Source organism: Anneissia japonica, unplaced genomic scaffold, assembly GCF_011630105.1.
Source record: "Anneissia japonica isolate Jap-2015-1 unplaced genomic scaffold, ASM1163010v1 scaffold310_len583560_cov164, whole genome shotgun sequence".
Lineage (NCBI taxonomy): Eukaryota > Metazoa > Echinodermata > Crinoidea > Comatulida > Comatulidae > Anneissia > Anneissia japonica.
This window is the reverse complement of record NW_022695742.1, coordinates 400,491-417,672: the sequence shown is the minus strand read 5'-3', so window position 1 is coordinate 417,672 and position 17,182 is coordinate 400,491. Positions and strand designations below refer to the sequence as shown.

The window sequence follows — 17,182 nt, the reverse complement described above, 5'->3', positions numbered from 1 at the left end:
TATGGCAGCCGCGGGTCCCCGGGGACCCAGGACCCAGCCCGAATTTCCCAGTGTGTAGGCATACATATACGAGGACAAATAAAAAATTATTATTATTATTATTATTATTATTATTATTATTATTATAATATTAATAATAATAATTAATTATTATAATAATAATAATAATAATAGTAATAATAGTAATAATAGTAATAATAGTAATAATAATAATAATAATAATAATAATTATTATTATTATTATCAACTCTGCAAATAATACGGTACTGTAAGACTACCGTACCACATAGGCCTAAATGCCATGTTGATAAATTTTACTTTGTTTATTACATTTTAGTTTAATTTACTTTTATCTAGTTTAAGTTTATTTTTCTTATATTTGGATGCACCGTTGGGTATTGTCCAACGTGTGCCACTGTTACGAAAATATCATATTAAATTGAAATTGAAATTGCGCATGCTGACAAGCTGTTTCGAGATGTCAGGTAAGACGGGAAACAACTAAGCACCATGTTGCCTACCCGGCTAAGTGATGCGAGCCTCATAAGTTAAATAGAATAATCGATTATGTCAAACGCGGATGATAGATCAAATAGACCATAGAGAAATTTCTCTATGGTATAATACACTCACCTCGACCCAGGGTTGCCGGAACACCGCCCTCAGCGGCGTGTGCGAAGAACAACTCCAAGTCAGAAGTGGACTTTGATTTTGTTTTGTACTGTAGTCAGATTTGCGAGAAAAACTTCAGCTACCCTTATTTTCTCGACTGAGACGTCAGTGGGAGCTGTAATTTGTATGGCAAGGAGATGGTGCTACCCTTAATTATGGAATTACGCCCACAAACCTTGTAGTTATTAATATTTTTGTTTTAAGAAAATTTTTATTTTTTGGTGACGTCACACTCACAATATAGTTGGCATGCATACGTCATAAGCTACTTAACGTCACATTTTTTCCTGGTATGGCAAACTTTCCCGGCGTGCTTTTTTCATGGATAAACAAACGCCACTGCTTTGCACATGGATATCTTGCCTAGCTGGGGCAAGAAGCATTGTTAGCATTGTATACTACTTAAACAAGGTACGTCTGCAACTGAATGATTGTTATTTAATTTTTGTTTTCTTATTTCATTTATTTCTTTCGAAAGTGTACTTTCTATCACATATATATATATATAGGCCCTATATGCATTAATTAGGCTACTTAGGCCTAGCCTAGCCTAGTCAATGGTCATGACTCATAGCGCCTTCCACAGAAAACTGTCTCAAGGCGCTTTTGAAGCCACAAGAAACAAAGACAAATGAACGCGGAGGTGGGGGGGGGGGTGCGCACCCCCCGATCAGAACTGTAGATGTAGAGAGAGTTTGGCCAACTTGGCGCATGGCGCCATGTTGTACCAAACAGCGTGCGCGCGTATTAGCTTTATAACACTGATGCTGCATAAACTTTCTTTTATTATTCTGCACATCGACTCGCATATGATAAGTGACCTTCTCAGCATATGAACTTTATCCAAGAATAAGCTTGGTTAATTCATTCGCAAGATTCATCTGATAAGCTAAACGGAAAGCCTCCAATTTTCTTTTACCAAAGAGTCAGTTTGTGATTTTAGAAAGAATCTTCTGGTCTGATTCACAATCCTCGATCTTGGATTTAATGTAATACAGCGGTATCAAGTATGTTACTATACGCAGAACATTGTTTGCTTGTATTCTAGATCACACTCTTTGCCTATCTAAACAATCTATGTTCAAGTGAGCGCCGTTTTTCTTTTAGCCGTCCTGCAATCATCTGTGTACCACTGACAATTTAGCCTGATGTTAATAGTTTTCCTGTTTTCTGGAGCCACTTCATCCCTTTAAGAATTGAAGTTGTGGGTTTAATAATTGCGGTGTTAACATCAGTGTCAACAAACCTAGGAGGGAAATCTGTGAAAGCAAAGGATATTCTTGACATAAGGTAGTCGGTATCAATATTCTGGAGAACTACGAAAGACAAATTCCTTCTTTTAAAACTTTTTTTTTTTTTTTTTTTTTTTTGCATAAAAGCAGCCTTTTTTGACTTTGATAAAAGCATTGCGCTTGGGATCCACCATTAAGGTCAAAATATCCTAAATAAGCTGTAGCTTACGATCGATCACAGAATTGAAAGCAGATGAACAGAAAACAAAGAGAAATTAAGAAGGGAATAAAACAAATCGAAAATGAATACATTGATAAATTCTGATTATTATTCATTCAAAGGATGAAAGTAATGTTGAAGCAGCGTGATCATTATCACAGAAAACCAAGAATACTTCAGTGCATGTTAAAGATGACAATGGAATGTTTGTTACGTCGGACCCCAAAAGCTGAAATCATTAAAAACCGAATTGGTTTTCGAAACAATTTTATACTTTGCTTGTCCACCACAACAGCCCCGTTCATATCCAACTATAGCGAGATAATTTTAGTGGATGAGCTAGATGATCTCGCCATAAGTTTGAGTATGACCGCTCAAGTATGGCGAGATGAAGGCCACAACTCGACTAAGCCCGTCGAGTAAACTTATGTCGACTAACTTCTTAATCCAGCCTAAAGCCAGTAAACAATTAAACAGCGGGTGGCCATAGGGCACGAATATACCAATTATATTGAAGCAAAGTGACCTTCCATGCTCGCTGGTTAGCACGTTTTTTAGTTACTGTCATAAACACCATTCAGAATTGACGCAGTCTCCCTGATGTACTTTAATTTCAACAAGTCTTATTTTGCAAATGATGGCCGAAAAGTCAGTAAAGAAACGGCATCTCTGGACGTATGCGCAGGAATATTTAATAGATATCTGGAGGGAGCCAGAAATCACCGAAAAAGTTGAAGATAAATTGTATCGTCAGAAGGCTGGTGTCCACGAGAGGATAGCAGAGAGAATGCGGGACTTAGGCCACAATAGCATAACATCGGCAATTGTTGTGACAAAGTTGAAAAATCTAAGAGCAGAACACAATGCTGTGAGAGACGTTTTTATTCGTGGGACGGGCAAGGGGTCGGCCAATGTAATAATGGATGACCCGAAATCAGCATGCCCACACTACCACGCACTAAACGAAATACTTGGGGGAAAAATCAGTGTAAACCCTCCAGCTGGACTCCTCGGCCAGTCTAATCAACCGCCAAGACCTAGGCCTAGCTTACGCCTATAGTCTCGATCTAGCGTAAACCATGGAGGTATTATTGAGAAGGAGATCACTCGGCAACAGATCCCTTTGACGCGACAAACCTATGTGTTCCCCGCTTTTGGATCGCGCGCGGGCGTATTACCCTATAATTCACATTTTTTTGTTAGCAACAACTTGGCAATGACATGCATTTATACGCTTTCAAATGAGCAGTTGTGCAATAAAACGTTTGATTTTAACCCATTAAATATCTTTATAATGAACAATGTTCCCCTGATTAGATTTTTTTGGGCTTTTGGTATGTTATTATTTGTATATTTCAGGAACGGATTCCGTAAAATATTTATGTTAAAATTACTTTTGTGTTCATTATAATTTTGTCTAAAGATTTACTGGTTCGACTATAAAGCTAAGTCAGCGTAAAACTGAAAAATAATCAGATTTTGGATTCATTTTTCGAATCGTTAACCCTCGTTAACCCTAAAATGACTTAGTTTATTATAATCCTTAATCATTTAATAATTAATATCTGTTAAAATTGGAATGGGCGAATTTTGGCCAATTTATGAAAATTGAAGTTGAAATATACTATACTTTTATAGGTCATGTAAATGTTCCATTAAATTTGAAGCTTTTCTTGGTGGAAAGTATTAATATGTTTGATATTTTATGAGAGATAAATGTATCAGCTTCAAAATAGAAAAGATTGCTCAGCCATAGTGATTGACAGTATGTAGTCCGCATTGAGAAAAGAAGGTGCTCTAAATTTCGTCATGTTCAATTTTTTGGTCAACTATGCCTGTTGAAAATTTGATGGCGGGGAACACATGGGACTTCAAAGGCATCGCGCAAACGTTCTTTATGCGCTGCGGCAACTTTGACCTTGGTCCATTTGCATAGCACTGCGTGCGCGTAGATTTTCCGTGTGATCTCTTTCTCAATAATACCTCCATGCATAAACTAGTCGCGCGAAAATCAACAGTAATTGCCCACCATGCGATTGTACTTCCTGTCTAATGATGTGTTTTCCAAATTTTTGGTAGTCAAAATATCTCGCTCTAAACTTTAACGTCGAACGCGATTAGTGGATTTAATCCAATTAAGTTGGCAAGTAGATCAGCTACTTCATCTGGCTATAATTCCATATGAACCTAGCTAACAACTACAGTAGATCCCCAATTAGACATGAGGAACTGAAAATGGCCCTGAAAATATCCAGGTGAACGTTAAACATATTCCTGCGATGAGTTTCATAACCAAAATGCTTTAACTGCTCTTTTAGCTATACAATGTTTGATACAGAGCTGTAGTACTATTCTTGCTATTTTTGCTATGTAGCATTTTCGGTCACTTTGGATAATAATAATAATAATAATAATAATAATATCTACAATGCAATTGTCACTGATAATTGTTGTATTAATTTTTTGGCAGGACTGATGATAGTTAAAATAAAAAATTCTAATAACAAAAATTAAATAAACAAATAAATAATAATTTTAATAATAATAATAATAATAACGATAATAATAATAATAATAATACAGTAATATGAAAATAATAATAATTATGATTATTATTATAATAATAATTAATGGGCTCAGATCAGCCAGTTGTTTGCTGGTGCATTGATATTCAAAGTAAAACAATATTTACTAACAACAGTACACAAATGAAAATAATAATATTTTCTTACAAAAAAAAAAATCCATTTTTTTTAATTGTTTTTTTTGTAAATAATAATAATAATAATAATAATACAATTATTTTAAAATTACTGTTGGATTACTGTATTTGTATTTATATTTATTATATGAATTATAAACACTTATATATATTTTATGATTTATCATGTTAATATAAAACAAATTTATGTAAATTCATTATAATGAAGTTTATTATGTTGTATTTAAAAAGCTTCTATCTATTGAATTGCACACCAAAAGTTAACAATGTCCTTGGTAACATAACCTTGTTCATTCTTGCGCTTTACGAAGAGATTTTTTGCCAGAAAGTAGTTTGTATACATGACATCCAAAATAACAAAAACAGTGATGTTTAAACAAAAATTATAATTTGCATTAATTGGCAGTACATTCAAAATAAATTCTAAATAAATACTGTATGTTTTCTTTAATGACACAGTAAAAACTATGACTGACCATTTCAACATTATATACTGTAAAGCAATGAAATGAAGTTATTAATGAAAAAGTTTCATGTGAACAAACACATGTGGGGGAACAATGGCATCTACATAATTTATAAATAATGTCATTAACAATGTGTTCAATGGGAGCAGAGGAGTTAATAAATACTGTAATACAATACAATAATTAAATGCAAATAAATAATAATAATAATAATTATTATTATTATTATTATTATTACTGGTTCTTAATAAAAAAAGAAGTGAACTTCAATACAATTGTCACTGATAATTGTTATAATAATTTTCTGGCAGGACTGATGATAAATAATTATAATAAAACATTCTAAGAACAATAATTAAATACAAATAAATATTAATAACAATAATTAAATTAATTAAATACAAATAGATAATAATATTATTAATAATAATAAAAATAATAATAATAAAAATAATAATAATAATAATAATAATAAATGATGATAATAATAATAATAATAATAATAATAATAATAATAATAATAATAATAAATGATAATAATATGAAAATAATAATCATTATAATAATCGGACTGATGATTATTTTCTCACATGACATGTTTTAGTAGCATAGCAGAGAAGAAGCAGTAAAATACAAACTAAAATACTACATAGCAAAAATAAGCAGAAAAAGCAGCTATAGCATTGACTCAAGTAGAGACATAAAACATAGCAGACAACCAGCAGTAAAAAGCAAACGGAAATACTACATAGCAAAAAAAAGCAGCTATAGCACTGACTCAGATAGGGAGATTTAAAAAAGCAGCATAGCAGATACCAAGCAGTAAAAAGCAAACTGAAATGCTACATAGCAATAAAGACAGAAAAAGCATATGCATTGACTGAAATAGGGACATAATAAAAGAAGCAGCATAGACTAAATGCAAACTGAAATGCTACTGTATAGCAAAAAGAAAGCACAAAAAGCAGCTATAACATCGACTAAAATAGGCACATACTGTAGTAAAGTAGCATAGTACAACCAGCAGAGCATTGACACATAGAGGGACATATAAAAAATGCAGCATAGCAGGTGAAAAGTAGTAAAAAGCAACTAAAATGCTACATAGCAGAAAAAGCAGCTATAGCATTGACACAGATAAGGATATATTAAAAAACAGCACAGCAGATGCTCAGAAAAGCATAGATAGCAAAAAATGCAGAAAAAGCAGCTATATCATTGACACAGAGAGGGGCATATAAAAAAAAGCATAGATGCAAAGCAGTAAAAAGCAACAAAAATGCTACATAGCTAAAAAAGCAGCTATAGCGCTGACTCAGATAAGGAGATTTAAAAAGCAGCATAGCAGATACCAAGCAGTAAAAAGCAAACTTAAAGTTGTAAAGCGGGAAAAAAACTTATAGCCTCACCAACCTTAATACTCTATAGTAAAAATACTTAAGTTAAACAAGTATTGAAAATAGCTAAAAAAAGCTTTTTAAAGTTGGTTTTTCAAAAGAATAGCCAAAAAACTCCGGTGTTTCAACACTGTCAATAGCAGTGCAAAACCTCAAAAGGACCAATCCTGCACTTTCCTTTAAAAGACATGAGTCAGCAGATTGCTTGCAGATTACTAATCTTCTATCACTGAAATCGGGTAAGATTACACTGGCTAAGAGCCTCTGAATATCTACTATGACCGTAAGGGATCCCTAGATCATCTTAACTGCCCTTTTCTGAATAGATTCAGTTGATGTAATATGTTTCCGAGAAAGATCAAAATGCCATAAAGGTATACAGTATTTGTAACAGGGGTGTACATAAGTGCAATATATTGAGCAGGTAATTTACCCCAAATTTCTATAGACGTCGCAACAAATGGAGTGTTTTACTACCTTTTGAAACCATCATGTTAACATAGCATCCCACTTCAGGTCATTCTGCACTAGAATACCTACTAATTTTAGCCACACTTACAATGTTTAATACAGTACATGATTACCTAACAGGGGGTTCAGGAGTGACCACTTTAAAACAAAACTGCATAGTGTTACACAATTTCCATGGCCTAGTTTACTGTAGTTAAGGCGTGTACAACCAGAAGGTCCCGGGTTTGAATCCTGGTTGGGTAACTTTTTTTTATCTAATAACACTACGTAAAATTAACACCTATACGTACATATGATAGTAATATGTACATACGTGATAGTAACAAGTAACTTAACCAACTGGGCCATGGAGGCTTAGTTGTCTTGCACTGTGTCTATTTTTATTCTTATTTTAAAGATATATTTAGAGGTAAAAAATATTTATCATTATAATGTCAATTTTGAACGTTAGGAACTTCTAAACTGGGATTCGAAGCCGGAAACTATCTGTTGTCTATCTGCCTTATTAACAAATTGGGACATTGTTTTGGCATTTAATGTCAACATTTTATTCTTTGTTAAGGTAATTACTCATATACTTCTTTTAACATTCACCGTCAGCGATTGATTTTTTTTTGTATCAATTTCTGCATTACTTGGTTACAAAAACATTAGATTGATGAAACGAACTCTGAAAAGGCTTTTCATAGACAGAAACATTGTAGTTGTATTAGCTTATTATAATCTCCAACGGTAGCAAGATGGATTTAAGAGTTTAATAGAACACCCTTTCCCAGAAATTACTTTTTGAATTAGAATGAATAACATTTGCATGGAAGTTGTTGAAATTAGCTACAAACAGGGACGGATCCAGAGATGTCTAAAAGTGGGGGAGGGGTGCCGAAAGTGGGGGCCTAAAGTTGGGCTGATCGAGACAACACTGTCCTATGGTGCGGGGAAATTTTTTGTGTTCTAGACACCCGAAAATAACATTTTGAGGCATTCTGGGCTTATATTTTTTTTTCATTTCTTTTTTTTCACCTCCCAAAAGGGGGGGCGGGGGCGAGGCTTGGGTCGCCCTCTCCCACCCCTTAAATCTGCCATTGAAAACATTGAATTTGACTTTTTAATATACAATGCCATTTCTGGACATCTGAGGCGTTATAATCATTAAAAACTTCCCTAACTACGATGCTGAGGTGAGCAAGGACTCAAACTGCCCTTTTGATAAAAAATATAACTCTTTACTCACTCTCTCTATAAAAATCCTGCCTACGGGCTTGTACTCTCGTCCTGATCATGGATCCGTAAGCTAATGTGTAGGAGGGCTTGCTGGGCATGCAATAAACCAGAATCAATGACCAAAACAAGAAAATTTACTTTTTATCATATTCATATCTAATTACCCACAGTAAAACTTTAAAATGATGGATCATTTACTGGAACTTTCTATTGTCAATATATATTCAAACTCTATTTCAAAAATCGCATTATGCAATATCCTGCAATTTGTGTAACAGTATACAGGTTGGCATTTCTGTATGATATAGCAATTATTGAACACATATATAATTAAAATAAATTCAACAAATACACTATGAAGAAGTAAATGATTACGGCTTTGTAGGCCTATACCTATTTACGTATGTACATATTACTATCACGTACGTATGAATTAAAGCGCCCCTTTGAATAAGCACCTTAAAAATTTGAAGTTATGAAAATTTACTTTGAATAAGCGCCCCCCCCCCCCAAAATATCATGTGTTTTTTTTTTTTTTTGAAAGCCAATAATCCAGTCTATCCTGGGACTGTGGTTGTCATGATTTGAGATTGAGCTAGCTGCGGAGTGGATTCAAATTTCCTTCATACTGTATGTCAGTTTCAAAATTAGGATGTTTCGCCTCGACAGATGAGAGTTCTCCGGACAGGATCTTTCAAACTTTCCTCTCTTACATTTGTCTAGGCAAATTACTACTTCTCTTTGAATTTTTTTCCCGACAATTTTCAACGTTCTCATCGGAATTTGAAAGAAACCCTGCAATGATACTGCTAATTTCAATCGACAGATGGCCAACAAGCTTACCACTACTACCAATAATTTCATCTGCTTTGTGTAAATACTCACAGCATTCTTGTCATGAGCATGCTCTCTGGACGATTATCTTTTCTGCACCAGAAACATTTGTAATCTTCGGTTTCCAGATGTCCTTATATAATATTGTTTTCATTTAAAAAGTGCCCCTTGAATTTTCCAATTTTCTGAAAGAACCCCCAATTTTCATTTGTTTCCATAAGCAATTTAAACATATTTATACAGGATATAATTTCAGACAAGATGTAACAGTCTGTTTTTTAAATGGTCCTGTTTTAATAAATTAATACAATTGAGAAGCTACTTCATTTCAAAAATGATAAAAGCTTAATCTACAATACAACATAGAATACATTGAATCTTGTTAAAATACATCGACAAAGATCACAAGGTAAAGTACAGTAATACAATTAATGACACACGTCGTAATCACATATAAAAAATATTGAAATTCAGTAGTAAAAAGATTGGTAAAATTGTTTTAAAAATTTAAACAACTTAAGAATATTTTAAAAGATGTACTTGGGAATCCAATCTAAGATTCAACCCCAAGTTTATTATAATATTAGATATGAATATTTCTGATGACTGGACAACCGATTTCCCAAAGTATACAATGCATTTGGGTGGGTTAAGCTTTAGTTTATTATGATTACTCTACTTTTGCAGGGAGTTAATACAATCTTGTAGAATAGTTACTTTATGGTCAAATCATGTAAATATAATTTCTAAGTATTGATATTGGACAGTATTATCTTTCATTTCATCATTTATATCACTAAGAAAAACAATAGGGGCTAAGATGGTGCATTGAGGTACACCACCAGAGTCTTTAAATTAATTTCAATGTTTGTGTGTGCAAAATCAATATCTATGATGTTTACATTTTGTATTTTAACAGGAATGGTGGATATTTTGGCTCCCACTGATCGCCGCTAACTATTCCGGTTAGTAGAATCAAGTCTTCTCGGATAACGATTTGAAAACGGGAGGTCCCGTTTATACATCTGGCTCGTGTCCTCTTTAAAAACGTATTGCATCTTTCGCACGAGTAGGGTGTTACCCCAATGTTATGGTTCATTTCAGAATTATGTGAACTAAGCGCCTGTCTATGGCTGCTACAACAGTCACAGACCAAAAGATAAACTATAGAAGGTATACTTTTTAGTACTATTATTTTATGGGTCGAAATGGCTTCAAACATTTTAAACAAAAACTGTATGCCGAGTATAACCCTCCACAAGTTAAAGGGTCTTATTGAAAACCATAATTTGTTCTGGAATCATAATATAGTCATTTATTTTTGTAAGTAATTAAAACAGGTACGAGCACTTGTACAGGGACTGCGTGAATAGTGGTACATGTCAAAGTTACTCTGATTTCTTGTGTGAGTTTCAAAAAACCATTGTTTATCCAAACAACAGCAAGCATTTTCAGGTTTTTGTTTTATTGTGAGCTGATAATTATAATAAAGCAATGTCATTGTCAGTAACTAATACATTTCTTGTTCCATACTTTCAGTTTTTGTTATTTTAAGTATCATACGCAATATAAATAATGTAATTTATTTAATTCAAAATATATATAAAAAGATATAAAGAAATGCCAATTCATCCCTTTGTTTCTTTTTTTATTCTTAAATTGAAGATTTTACGATTAGTAATGTATTTGACGATAAAAGATGTACAAACAACAGTGATTGTATGACCGGTGAAAAATGTACTCACTTTGATTTCCTAAAGTGTGAATGTCTAAAAATATTTACCGACTATGACTGTGGAACCAGTAAGTATGTTCTTTTTTTAAGTTGCCCTATTATCATATCGTCACCTATGTGTACTCCATTAGTGTTTTTCATAATATGATTGTGATTCTCAGGTGGCTGCAATTTGAATTGAAAATAAACATAATACAAATCAGTGATTATTGGAAAGTTATTTAAGATTCAGCGAGTACTCTATGTGGTACTACCCCAGCATAGACGCATGACATCGACTAATACAGTGTGAGCATGTACCTATTAATGTGAGCATACATTACAGAACAAAAGCAAAGAAGCTTGAAACCCTGATGCACTACCTTCTGTACATGATAATTATGGTATAAGATGTTGAAATCTAGTCCTGGGCAATTCCTAATCGCAAGAAAAACAATAGTTTTCAACATGAAAGACGAATGTTGCATGGTAATTTGTTTCAGTAATGTGGTAACACATATGAAAATGTCTGCCGATTTGAAAGTGGGAGTGAGTTGACTGGTGGGCAATCCTTAAGCAGTATTAAGTATTTGAGCACTTTAGTGGGGGACTGCGTAATTGACAGATAGTCAGAAACCAAGCATTGGATACACTTGTACCTGTAGGCCATCATAGAACCTTGAAATGAACCTTCTTTTACGGGCATCCAGTGCAGTTTGACGTAAGATAAGTGTAGCATCACACCTTCTACCACCACAGACCAGCTTGGCAGCCGAATTCTGAGCATGCGATGTAGATTGTCAAAGTCGGATTTCTTGGATCCAAGTCATCGGATCCAAGTGATTAGAGCAGTCATATAGCTACTTAGCCCGGAAGCCATGGGGCCATTTATTTACAGAAAATGACCACGCATTCCTGATTATGACATAATTAATGTCGAAATATTGAATCCCGATACGATGGCGTGCATTTCGATACTTGGAGTATGTATTATACTATCTTATCTGAGATTAATCAGTGGACCTTTAGCCCAAGATTAGTACTGCACATGCAATCAAAAGCAGCTGTTTAGGATTATTTTTGAACTCACCATGGAGGTATAACTCACTAGTGCAAGTAATGGTCCTAAATTCCCATCATGTGGGTCAGGCATAGATCTTTGGAACCTTTTTTGTCTAAAGTCAGGGTACCACTGCTCAGCATTTATTGCTGAACAAGTTAATGATGTTGACATTGTTTTGATTAATGGGAACCTGTCACTGATGATGATATTATGAAGACCATTTCATCATCGAATAACAAGTCCCGTCATCTCCAACCACTGCCAACATCTCTATTGAAAGACCTTTGAGTGCCCCAAGAAGATCAAGGAGATTTGCTACAAAACCTTAGTGCGACCTATTGTTGAGTATGCCAGCGCAGTATGGGACCCTCCAACGACAGGCAACATCCAAATCTTGAGATGATGCAAAGAAGGTATGCCCGATTCGTCTGTGGTGATTATCGTCAAACAAGCAGCGTAACATCAATGCCAAACGATCTTCAATGGTCCCCACTTCAAGAAAGGAGGGCCCAGACTAAAGTTAACATGATGTATCGCCTAGTAAATGGTCTCGTCAATGTATGCCGCACGTGCCTGACTCCATCAGGTGTAAACTTACGTGGTCATTCCTGCAAGTTCCTGATACCATTTGCAAGAACTCAAATTTACCTTACTGTAAATCATTCTTCCCGGACAGCATCCGTCTCTGGAATAGTCTTCCACAGCATGTTGTCGACAGTGAATCACTCAGTACTTTCAAACGTAGTCTGGAAAATCTGCAGCTCCGAAACTAAAACAGAGCAGTGAAATGGGTACTCCACCATAAGGTGAAATGGGAGTCGTGCCCCTTCCCAGAGGAGTCTAGCAAAGAGGTTGATGTTTTAATTTTTTTTTTAAATAAATAAATAACTAAAGAAAAAATAAAAAAAATAAAAAAAAATAAAAATACTGTAGATAATAATAATAATAATAATAATAATAATAATAATAATAATAATAATAATAATAATAAATAAAATAAAATGAGTCTTGGATTCTAAAACCTTGCCTACTTCGCACACCACCACAGTACGAAAATACACTGAATGGTGGTCTGTACTAGAATGGAAGAAGAAGAATCAGCTTTTACCCATTATCAAAAAGATAGCACAGTACTTCTGAAGTGTCTTTTAATGGCTTTTAAGTTCTTCAAAATTAAGGTTTTCCCCTCTTGAAAACGATCAGTTAAACCAAACTTACTCACTCTTATTACAGGTCCTCTCCCGGGAAAATTTTGAACCCTAGATGAAATGAGTGCGCCAGTTGTCATGTCAGAATGGTGTACTTGCATTGAACTTTCTCACTTAATCCAGTTGTCAATTTTTATAAGTAAATGTTGTTTTTACTTACGGACTTGACATGTTTACTTATAAAAATTGGCAACTGGATTAATAAAAAGGAAAAAATTCAGAAACAATTACATTATTATTATTTCATTATACGTAATGCTTATGGAAGATCAGTCAAAAAACCAATTTCAGTATATCTGATCCTCCTTCTTTTAGTTACATTCTCCCATGTTTTGCTTATCACTTTTAGTTTCTTTCCCCCAAATATTGTTTACCTAATGAAATTTTCTGTTATTAATTGTTTTATGCTCCAAATAAAAGAAACTTTGATTTGATTTGATTTGCTTTTCATCTGGTTATGGTTCCGGTTAGATAAGGATATTTCATGGATTATATTTATATTTACTCCCTTGTAGACATACATTTTTAACTTTTGGATTTAAAGTCTTGTTTACCAACCTGAATTTTATTCTAGTTGATTCCCATTTATTCCAATTCTTGAAATTGCTAATTACTATTATATAAATAATTAATGTAAAATATATAATTTTAAATACTGCAATATCTTTTGACTGAATCAACAGCGAATGGTTATTAAATTAATTTTGTCCTTTATTTAATATTTTGATTATCCAACAAGATACAAATATAATTGAAATCTCTGCTTTATTAATATTTTCAAGCAAAATAAATTCATGACTATCACAGCATTAAAATACAAGTAAATTATAAAAATGCTATTGTTTTTTGAACATATAAGCATAATGCAATATGAAATCAAGTTTTCATAAATGTGGCAAAGACAAGCCAAACCAGTCACTTGTTCCAAATCTTGTTTCAGAGATAATGGCCAAAACATGATGGAATGTCAAAATATTTTAAATCTATTTTATTGCACTAAACTATAACCTTTATATATCTACACATCATGCTATGCTGTTATTTTCCCTATTTTTAATTTTTAAAAAGTAAGTTTTCATGATTTGGTAATGGTTTCTGACTGAGAAATACCTGAAATCATAAACTTTCTGACTGATTTCGCAAATAGTTTTCTTAAACAGCTGTATGTTTAAACGCTTGTAGCTTCAAAAGGAAATGTTGGATTTAAATTATTTTTTTATCATTTTATAGCTCTCATTTTACTGTTTAACCACGTAGTATTAACCAGAAATTGGTTTTTGCGACGAGTGACTGTTTTTAGTTTGTCTTTGCCACAAATGATCATTTGCTAAAATCTCAAGATTGAATAATTAATTTTTTCTAATTACTGTGCTTATTAAGAAAAATATAATTAGTTTTAAAAAGATGATTATCTCTTTTTTTACAAATATATCAACAAATATATCATTAAATTAATTTATTTAGATTAATTAATTATATTAATTTAAATTTATTAAATATTTTTTATGTTTGTTACCAACACTTCTTTTGTGATACATTACATGTTTCTTTTAATTAACATTATTTTAATTATCTGTTTTTATGGACTAATATGCCAAGACGTAATCATTTCTTTCACTAATTATTGGGCTTATTGATATGATATTGTTGTCATTTGATTTTGTTGATGTACAGTAGTTGACCATCCCATCAGCCTGTGCATGAACAGAGGAACCTTGGAAAGTAACCGCTACACGAGTTCTCGCCTACCAGGATGGACAGGGGTACACTGTGAAACTAGTGAGAATGCATTTTTAATACGGCCGTCCCATCGAAAAACAACGTAACTGCTATTATATATGCGTTGTTTTGCCTTGGAACAGCCGTATGAGCTAAGATCTTATAATAACAAAAATGTGTTCTCCGCGATTTTTTGTGTGCAAATTCTCTAACATTGCAGTGTAGTGGTAATGGTTGCAACCATGATTACTTTTCAACTTTGAAATCAACAATCTTTAACTACAGATAGCGCATCTCACAAATTCTGCATGAAAATTCTGTAACAACTAGGACACTCTAAAAATGATTACTTTTTGCTTAACATTGACGCTCCTATTTGTTATGCATAAATCGCGAAGAGCGCTATGTTGTAACTATATGATCTTTAATATATAGTCACTGTATTTATGGTACAGTACTGCCCAATTTACTAGAAGGACCACGCTCGATATATACCTTTGTGGGTTAAACTTGGTTTTCACTCTGGAATTGTATTTTCCTGATGTGGGGCTGAGTTGACTTACGGTAGAATTGGTGTTGGTTGAGTTGGCTTGGGGTCTATTTGACTGGGACTAAGTTGTTATGGGACGGAGTTAACTTAAGGCCGACATGGGCCCAGGTTTTTGGGAGCGAGTTTATTTTGGGGCGCAGTTGATTGAGTTCAGTTGTCTGAGGCGTTGTTAACCTGTTTTGTATAATTTATTTTATTTTATATTAGAGGGAAAATACATTTTGTGTTGAACTAATTAAAGCTCATGGTAGTCCTTTTCACACACATCATAGAATCCATTTTTTAATAATTTAATAAAAATTAATTGATTTTCATTCAATTTTTTTTTCTGTTTTTGACAGATGTTGATTGTAATTCAAACCCTTGTCAGAATAATGCTTCATGTTATAATGATAACATCACCAATTTTGTCTGCTACTGTCAACCAGGCTGGACAGGCATTCTCTGCGAAACAAGTGAGCTTACAATTTACTCATTAATATTATTATTATTATTAGTAATAATAATATTATTTAATATTATTATTTTTATTATTAGGTCACAGAGGGATGATATTGGGATGATACAGATGTGGAATGTGTGTATGAGATGTATGGCAACAACCTGTCTGTATGTCTGTTAACAACTAGGCTCCTAAACGGTGCCTTGCGGCGGGTACTGTATACATTGTGCCCAAGAGGTACTGGTGGACATGTAATTGTGTGGGAAATGTTTGTTTTTTCGGTTAGAAAATGCAAGCTGTACGCGATAAAACATATACCCCCTACCACCAGTTGTTTTGAGTCGTTTTTTAGAAAAAATTTTGATTTACACATGTGTCAGAAAAAGTTTGCCGACATTTTGTTTTGATCGTGATTAACGTCAGTAGTGGCATTACATAGAACAATTATTGTTATAGGCCTATACCTGCATGTTTAAACTAATTACAAGTTTTTCAAATCACTATGTTTTCTCAATCGTATGTGCTATTCAAATATGAGTATGAATTAAATGTAATAGCCTACGAAATTAGGACAAAATCCCATACAAGTTGGCAGTTCTTTCTTTTGCGACGCTAGCCAACTTCTAGCTAGGCCTAGGCAGGCTGCATCCCATCATCAGAGAGAACGCAATGGGCCTTGCCTAGTTATTATTCAGTCAATCATTTATTTTCTTTTTCTATTATCAATCTGTCAATCTGTTTCCTTTTTGTTTGCACACTCCGATTTAGACCAGATAGACTAGACCTTCAAGTAGGTCTTATCCAATCATTTATTAGCGAGGCATTTTACCGGGACTACAGCAGTAAGTGGCGGGGACTTAGCTCGGGATGTACAGAAACGATGCCCCGCATTGCCGGGAGGTGGCTGGGACTTTTACATGTATGTAACCTTTTTGAAAATTACATCCCCGGCTAAGTCCCCGCTAGGCCCGGGTCCAGTGGGTGTGGTGGTGGGACTACAAGTGACAAGTGCATAATTTTCATTTGTAAATTGAGTTTATTAATTTCCACTGTTCTAGTGGGAGACCGCTGTACAGGGATAGGCCTACTCTAGTTTTTACAAAACAATGGGCTGGATGGAAAGTACAGTTAAGATGTGCACTCTTCAGCATTTGGGGATAAAAACAAATTGTTGATTTGTCCACACACCCCACAATGCAATGCTATTTGCTGTAACATGGTTTCAAAATTACAAGTATAAATGAGTGTCT

At 33.8% G+C, this 17,182-nt stretch overlaps 1 protein-coding gene across 1 annotated transcript in view; it reads left to right on the top strand.

Annotated features, from left to right (window-relative positions):
• Window positions 1-1,030: 1,030 nt before the first annotated feature.
• Window positions 1,031-17,182, top strand: part of LOC117101537 (sushi, von Willebrand factor type A, EGF and pentraxin domain-containing protein 1-like) — a 28,057-nt gene continuing 11,905 nt past the window's right edge. Inside the window, exons 1-5 of the mRNA XM_033241507.1 lie at window positions 1,031-1,083; window positions 10,156-10,201; window positions 10,902-11,039; window positions 14,896-15,000; window positions 15,832-15,945. Coding sequence (XP_033097398.1) covers window positions 10,958-11,039; window positions 14,896-15,000; window positions 15,832-15,945 — 301 coding nt within the window. The 5' untranslated portion in view covers window positions 1,031-1,083; window positions 10,156-10,201; window positions 10,902-10,957. The remainder of the gene's footprint in view (window positions 1,084-10,155; window positions 10,202-10,901; window positions 11,040-14,895; window positions 15,001-15,831; window positions 15,946-17,182) is intronic.